Source organism: Suricata suricatta, chromosome 14, assembly GCF_006229205.1.
Source record: "Suricata suricatta isolate VVHF042 chromosome 14, meerkat_22Aug2017_6uvM2_HiC, whole genome shotgun sequence".
In the NCBI taxonomy this organism is placed as follows: Eukaryota; Metazoa; Chordata; class Mammalia; order Carnivora; family Herpestidae; genus Suricata; species Suricata suricatta.
In genome coordinates this window covers 76629013-76636930 of record NC_043713.1, presented here as the reverse complement: position 1 = coordinate 76636930, position 7918 = coordinate 76629013, and the positions used below count along the sequence as shown (strand labels likewise).

Here is a 7918-nt window from a genome sequence, read left to right as displayed (position 1 = left end):
ATTGGGTATCAAGGTGATGCTGGCTTCGTAGAATGAGTTTGGAAGCTTTCCTCCTATTTTTTGGAATAGTTTGAGATAAATGGGTATTAGCTCTGCTTTAAATGTCTGGTAGAATTCCCCTGGGAATCCATCTGGCCCTGGGCTCTTACTCATTGGGAGATTTTTGATAATGGAATCGATTTCTTCACTGGTTATCAGTCTATTCATGCTTTCTATCTCTTCCCATTTGAATTTTGGTAGTGCCTGTGCATTTAGGAATTTGTCCATTTCTTCTAAGTTGTCCAGTTTGTTGGCATATAATTTTTCATAGTAATGTCTAATGATTGCTTGTATTTCTAAGGGGTTGGTTGTAATAGATTCATTTTCATTCATGATTTTGTCTATCTGGGTGCTCTCTCTTTTCTCTTTAAGGAGCCTGGCTAGAGGTTTATCAATTGTGTTTATTTTTTCAAAGAACCAACTCTTGGTTTCATTGATCTGCTCGATTGTTTTTTTTAATTCTATATTGTTTAGTTTTGCCCTGATCTTCATTATTTCTTTCCTTCTGCTGAGTTTGGGGTGCTCTTGCTGCTCCCCTTCTAGTTCCATTAGGTGTTCTGTTAGATTTTGTATTTGTGCTTTTTCTAGTTTGTTGAAATAGGCCTGGATTTTAGCCTAAAGGACTCCCTTTAGTATTTCTTGTACACAGGACTCGTCTACTAGTATTGAATTATCTTATTTTTGTTTATCTTGGAATAATTTCTTTTATTTTGGGGAGATAGTTTCGCTAGATTCAGTTACTGGTTGGCAGTCTCTTCCTTTGGCACTTTGAATACGCCAGTCTACTGCTCTCTGACCTCCCTAGTTTCTAAGAAGAACACACAGTGCATGTTTCTTGCTTCCACCATACTGTCTTTAGTTTTCAACAGTTTGGCTATGATGTGTCTAGGTGTGAGTGTCTTTGAGTTTATCCTTCATGGAGTTCAGTGAGCTGCTTTAGTGTGTGGATCAATGTTTTTCATCATAGTTGGGAAGTTTCTAGCCATTATTTCTTCAGATGTCCCTTCTACCCCTTTCTCTTTCCCTGGTGGAACTCTGATAATAGCCTGTGTTGGTCCACTTGGATGGTGTCCAGTAGGTCTCTGAGCTTCTGTTAATTTTGTTCACTTTGGAGGGGGTTCTTTTTTTGGTTTTTGGTTTTTTTTTTCTTAGACTAGATAATTTTTTTAAGTTTATTTATTCTGAGAGAGATTGAGAAAGATTGAGAAGGAACTGACAAGGGGTACAGAGGGAGATGGGGACAGAGGAACCAAACCAGGCTCTGTGCAGATAGCACAGAGTCCAGTGTGGGGCTTGAACTCCTGAACCAGGAGATCATGATCTGCTCCGAAGTTGGACACCCAACCTACTGAGCCACTCTGGCATAATTGACCTTGAGTTTGCTGGTTACTCTGTTAGCTCAAATCTGTTGAGCCCCTCTATTGAGTTTTTTTATTTCAGTTATGTGCTTTTCAACTTTAAAACTTGTGTTTTTTAAAATTTCTTTATCAAGGGGCACTTGGGTGGCTCAGTTAAGTGTCCAGCTTCGGCTCAGGTCATGATCTCACGGTTCGTGGGTTCAAGCCCCATGTTGGGCTCGGTGCTGACAGCTCGGAGCCTGGAGCCTGCTTCGGATTCTGTGTCTCCCTCTCTCTCTGACCCTCCCCTGCTCGCACTGTCTCTGTCTCTCAAAAAAAAATAAATAAATAAAAAACATAAAAACATTTTTTTAAGTAATGAAATTTGTTTATCAGTACCTTCTACTTGGTAAAGCCTTGTGCCCATAACTTTTATTTTTTAGACGTGCTTTCCTTTAGTGTTTTGAGTGTATCTATTTATAATAGTTAACTTAAAGTCGTGGTAGTAAGTCCGAAGTCTGGACTTCCTCAGGGACTGCTTCTGTTGGCTGCTTTTTCTTCCCATACTTGGTTCATTCTTTACTGTTTCTCTGCATGTCTCTACATTTTGTGTTTCAAAACTGGACTTTCAAAATGTGACAACTCTGCAAATCAAATTCTTTTTTTTACCCCGGGAGTTAGTTGCTGTTTGTTTTTAGTGACTTTTCTGGACGAACACTCCGGTTTGTATTTTTTGTCATGTATGACCACTGAACTCTGCTCATTTGCCCGAATGGTTTGTTAGTGACTGGACAGAGGTTTCCTTAAATGTGTGGAAGCAGCGGATCTCCCATCTTGTGCTGAGTTGCTGTCTGTAAGCCGCATGTCGGGACGTGCTCATTGTGCCGGCAGCTCACATCATGCTTGTGCAAAGCTTCGCGTTTAGCTGAGGGAGCAATCAGGGCCTTCTGAGGTCTTTTCTGGGCACACACACAGTCCTACACAGGTGCCTGACCCCGAGTCCCAGAAATCTGTTGGAGCCTTTCAGTGGCCCTCCCGTTCCCCAGGTTTCCCTTCGAAGCTTCAGGTCCGCTCGTCATAGCCCCACATGCTTACGGTACTTCAGGCAGGCACAAACTTCTCCCTTATTGTTTCTAACAAAGGTGCTGGAGAGAAGACAGAAGAGGCCTCGAGTCAGGTCAGATAAAGCCAAGCCTCCAGAATAGAGCTTTCCAGCAGGCTGTCCCACAGGTCAAATGGTGACAGTTCCCTGGGGGTGGCACTCTGGCCCCCCCTAAAGCCATCTGGCCCCTTTGGTGTCTGCCAGGCTGCTGGTTTCACAGCTCCCACCGTTGCGAGGCTGTTGGCTTTCAAGGCTACCGTGGAGCCGCCTATGGTGCTGGAAGAGGAGGAAGGCATTAGTGCAAGTGAAAACAACGTGAAGGTGGCTGTCCTTACCAAGATTCAGCCATTTTTCTTGAATAAATGCCCCTCAGAATGTTGAAAATCTTTCATTAATTTCCAGAGTTCTGAAATAGTTGATTTTGACAATTTTTGGCAGTATTCTTGTGGCTTGCATGCAGTAGCAGATTTTTGGAGTTCTTCACTCTGCCATTCTCAGAGTTCAGTACCTGTTGGCGCATCTTTGAACGAGGAATCCTAATGAGACACACGCTGTGTGCAGTCTCGCCCGCTCTGTCTCACGTTCTCCCTCCTCGTCTGTGTGTTCCACACCCTGAAGGGCCCGAAGGGAGTGTTTGGGAGCCCAAGTTACTGTGAACCAGTGGTCCTGACTTTCATTTACCAGAAATGAGGCTCAACCTTTAGATGCACAGCCAGTGTCAAGCCCTTGACCGCACAGACTGAAGACGATGTTGATGTGCTGGCTCATTCTCTCGTCTTGCCAACAGAGTCCATCTTTTGTACAACTTGGTACTGTAACCTATGAAGAAGCAAGTGCTTCGTCACCTGAGTTGGGTGTAGAGGACAAAATACTAACAGCAAAAATGATCGTTTCCTCTGGGCAGTCTTGGGATCTGAAATTCAGTCCAGGCAGAACATTATTTTCTCCCTATCAGATATTAGGGTCTTGGCAAACAGCTTGAGTTTTGTATAATTTTTTTTTTTAGTCTATCCACTTAAAATCCAAGTTTTTCTACATACTATAAATTTGAATTTCTTATGACCAGAAGTGTTGAGTTATGGATATTGATTTTCTTACAGCCTTTTATTTCAGAGACAGTCAGTCTCCAATTGTATAAGAAGAAAAGAAAAAAAAAGTGCCAATTGGTAAAAAGTAAAGAGATTCTGGTCTGAAAAACTGTATGCTTGCAGTTTACATTTTTTGCTATTTATGTATTTGTATATTTTTTCCCTACATGTTACATAATAATTGAACCAAGTCATCTCACACGTGGTATGAAATGATGGAACAACGGTTTTGAAATCTCGAAAAATAAAACTGGAAACCTTTGCTTGTATTTTTTCCCCACCTCGGGGTGTTTTGTTAACGAGACATTTTATACTGCCATAAACTCAGGGTAATAATAAAGGTGTTGATTGATTTTTGGACGACAAGGGGCTGGCTTCTCTAATTGCAGAATTTGACACTTGTGTCACTTGTGCTGTTGTAGGTGAGCAAGACGTGGAAGGTGATCGCGGAAGACGAGGTGCTGTGGTACCAGCTGTGCCGGCGGGAGGGGCACCTGCCCTCGAGCAGCATCTCCGACTACTCGTGCTGGAAGCTCATCTTCCAGGAGTGCCGGGCCAAGGAGCACATGTTAAGAACCAACTGGAAGGTAGGCAGTGGCCGGTGTCATTCCTGTGCTGCAGACCTGCCTGCAAGGACTCGGGGATCCAGGCCCCAGATTACCCCCATGGTCCCTCCGGTCAGAGCCCGAGGTGGACCTGCCAAGAGCAAAGAGTGTGGTGAGCATCCCGTCGGCTGCTGGCGATGCGTTGCCCGTTTTGTTCGCCATGAGAGTGTCTGCCCCCCTTTTCAGCCACACTGTCGGGGAGCATCCTGCTCTCTAGGAGAGGAGGGGTGGGGTTGGGGTGCCGGGCCCTCCCCTCTGCCGGCTAGGGTCTTCGGAGGAGTGCTCGGTGCAGTCCCCTTTCGCTTTCACCGACCCTCCGCATCAGCAAAGCAAAAACACCCCCTGAATACAGAAGCAGTGCTGAAGATGCAATTTCCGGTAACTGTAAGGGAGGTTATTAAGCGTCTGAGTCCTGTCTTCTCTCCCCTCGCATAACCCACTGGCTTGCTTCCATAGCATTTATCACTTCAGCTTCTCTACAGAAACATTAGATCACAGCTAAGAACTTGCGCGGTGGAGTGTTTCTATAGGAAATCGCTGTCAAGAACAGCATTACAGGAAGCCGTCTTGCGGCCTGACGGGACCGCGGTGCGGCGGCGGCCCTCCTTCCTACCGGGTACCTGACGGTCCCTCGTGTGGACGGGGTAGAGCCACACACAGTCTCTGCTCCCGGACAGGGGAATCCCAACAGACTTTGAGATCAACAGGCTTCTGCTCATTACTGACGGTGACCTGATGCCTGTGTGCATGGCCGTCCCCGGTCACCTCGTAACCTCACGAGCGGCCAACACTCTGCAGGTGTAGCCACGTTAGTAAGGGCGGTGTTCCTCAGCGCTGGCACCGGCAACGTCAGGGGCCGGATCGTTGTTCCCGGTGGGGCTGCCCTGTGCGTGGCAGCATGTCGGGCAGCCTCCTTAACCTCTACCCAGCAGGTGCCAGTAGCGTTCTCCACACCCGCCCCCGCATCGTGACAGCCACAGATGGCTTCAGGCACATCACATGTTCCTTGGGAGGACAAAACGGCCCCCGGCTGAGAACTGCCTTCCCAAGGAGAATGAGCACAGTTCTCCTCTCATAGACCGAAGACCCCACCACCAAGCAGAAAGCAGCCTGGCCTCACGGCTGTGTGCTCACCAGAGAGCACCCTCATGAGGAGCCTCCCCTCTCCCAGCCTTCTTGTCCATGTGCGCAGTTGGGCCCGCGTGAGGGAAGTCGGTGAGGGGTTTGACAGAGCTGCCCAGACGAGCCGGGCCGAGCCTGGCTGGAGGGCTGGAATTGATGGAGAGCTGGCGAGTTGGGCATGAACTGGGGCCTTTCCCCCCAGAAGGTGGGATATTTTGATTTGTGCACCCGGGACCCACAATAGTCTGTGTACACCGGCTTGAATTCCGAGCTGTCAGACCCTGGGCCAGCGTGGCGGCTGTTCTCCGCTTCCTTTCCGGTGACGGAGAAGGCCACGGAGGGAGACAGGCACCTCCTCCGGCTGCAGGTGGCAGCAGGGAAGGTGTTCAGGGCCCTGCTCCAAGCATCTTGGCGTCGGTAACCGACGCAAGCCACCTCCAGGTGACCAGAATGTCTAGTTCTTTCTCTAGCAGGCACGAAGGCGTTCGTTTGGGTTGGTGTTTGACAAATGGTCGTTGAGTCCGTGAACTGGAGTCAGGCTCTCTGGAGCGTAGCAGCCTCTTTGCTGGCCCTGCTGACAGTGACTATTAACGTGAGGGGGGACGGGGAATCCTGCACTAATGGTAATGCTGGGATTCTTCCTGTGATTCTAGAACGAAGGCCCCATTGAAACATGAACGGTGGTTTTAGACATTAGAGCAAGTTGCTCTCCCTTCGGATGCCCTTGTTCCCGCCCCCCCAAAGTGGGACTGACGGCAGCCCGCTCACAGGGTAGAGGCGAGGGTGACCGGTTAACGGACCTCCCGCACAGCGGGGCCCGTGGCCGGCATGGTGGTCTCTGGACAGGTGATTCAGAAGGCACCAGCGGGCGTGCGGTGGGAAGCCCACCCGCCGCCTCCCCAGGAACCACGCTTGTCGGGGGTTTTCACGTTCCCGTTACAAATCCCGTTTGCACGAACCTCCGACCCTGCCATCTTCCTTTCCGCATCCTGAGCTTTAGTCCTGTGTATGTACTTCCTCACTGTGTCCTCTGAGTGTTCATAAGGGTGTCGACACACAAAATATCACTAAATACCTTCTGTCCTCAGAACTGCGCTTTTAAAACAGACTTTGTGTCTTCAGACTTGTGCCACCACCGGCCTATTGCGTGCCCACCTTGCCCTTGTAGCCTGTAGGGCCCCTGAGCACAGGGGCCGCCCTCCCACGCCCGAGCCCGCTGGTCAGTGCTGCTTGCGTGGGGTACCCCGCAAATGCTGATACCTTAGCAGACTAGCTGTCCTCTCTGTCCTTTGACTTTGGGCACAAAACACGCGGTAAGAAATGGCCATGGAGCGTAGCTGAGAGCGAGGTGCTGCCTCCGGGGCGTCCCGAGAGTGTGATCACCCGCATCCCTTCTCCTTCCGCAGAATCGCAAAGGCGCCGTGAGCGAACTGGAGCACATTCCGGATGCGGTTTTGTGTGACGTGCACTCCCACGACGGCGTCGTCATCGCCGGGTAAGCAAACGCCGCTTAGCTGTCACCTGAGGGTCTTCCAGTTCTCGTGTGCCACCCTCTGGGCCCCAGTGACAAGACCTTCCCCTGAGAGCTGTGCCTTCCCACCTCGCAGACTCCAGGCTCCTGTCGTCTGGTCCTGGAGAGCGTGGAGCTGGCGGTGAGCGGCGCACGGGGTGGCGTGGAGCTATGATCCTTTCGTCTTCGTGTGTCTTTGCTGGCTTTAAAATTTCTTAATGTTTGTTTAATTTTGAGAGACGGAGACAGAGCTCGAGCAGGGGAGGGGCAGAGAGGAGACACAGACTCTGAAGCAGGCTCCAGGCTCAGCTGTCAGCACAGAGCCTGACGCGGGACTTGAACTCATGAACCGCGAGATCATGACCTGAGCCGAAGTTGGCCACTTAACCGACCGAGCCCCCCAGGCGCCCCTCTTTGCTAGCTTTTAAGCACTCTTGTGGCGTTTTAGGTTAGGTTTTCATTAAGGCAAACTGTCGGTCTTTGATGAAGACCTAAAAAAGTCAAGCGCGGGTAGTACGTGCCGGCTCGAACAGAGCCCGTCCTGACTCTCTCGGTCTGAGCCACTACTCTGAGGAAGGGCCGCGGCCACGCGTGACCTTCCTTCCCCCCAACCCACGCACAGTATGCGTTTGCTGCATCACTTGTCCTCAGAGGCTTTTTAGGTGTCTCCATCACCAAGGAGTTGAATTTTAGGTTCTGTAAATTCCTATGGCTTGTGTCCCCAAAACCCCTTTCCTAAATTCCTCCTATTTTACTACAGAAATGTGAAACAGTTTGTGTATTTCTTTAATGTACAATAAGGAGACTAGTTTCACCTTTGGATGGACAGATGTCTGATGTGGATCTTGAGAAACTTAACAGAAGATCATGGGGGAGGGGAAGGGGAAAAATAGTTACAGAGAGGGAGGGAAGCAAACCATAAGAGACTCTTAAATACAGAGGACAAACAGGGTGGATGGGGGTCGGGGAGAGAGGAAAGTAGGTGATGGGCATTGAGGAGGACACTTATTGGGATGAGCACTGAGTATTGTGTGGAAGCCAATTAGACAAATTATATTAAAAATAAATTAAAAATTTTAAAAACAAGTTTTCATGGAAAACAATGAATAAACATT

General features: G+C 49.1%; 1 protein-coding gene across 1 annotated transcript in view; it reads left to right on the top strand.

Moving 5' to 3' along the window:
• The window catches only part of FBXW8 (F-box and WD repeat domain containing 8), a 107748-nt gene that overhangs the window by 23240 nt on the left and 76590 nt on the right, over positions 1–7918 (top strand). Inside the window, exons 3-4 of the mRNA XM_029921828.1 lie at positions 3989–4153; positions 6700–6788. Coding sequence (XP_029777688.1) covers positions 3989–4153; positions 6700–6788 — 254 coding nt within the window. The remainder of the gene's footprint in view (positions 1–3988; positions 4154–6699; positions 6789–7918) is intronic.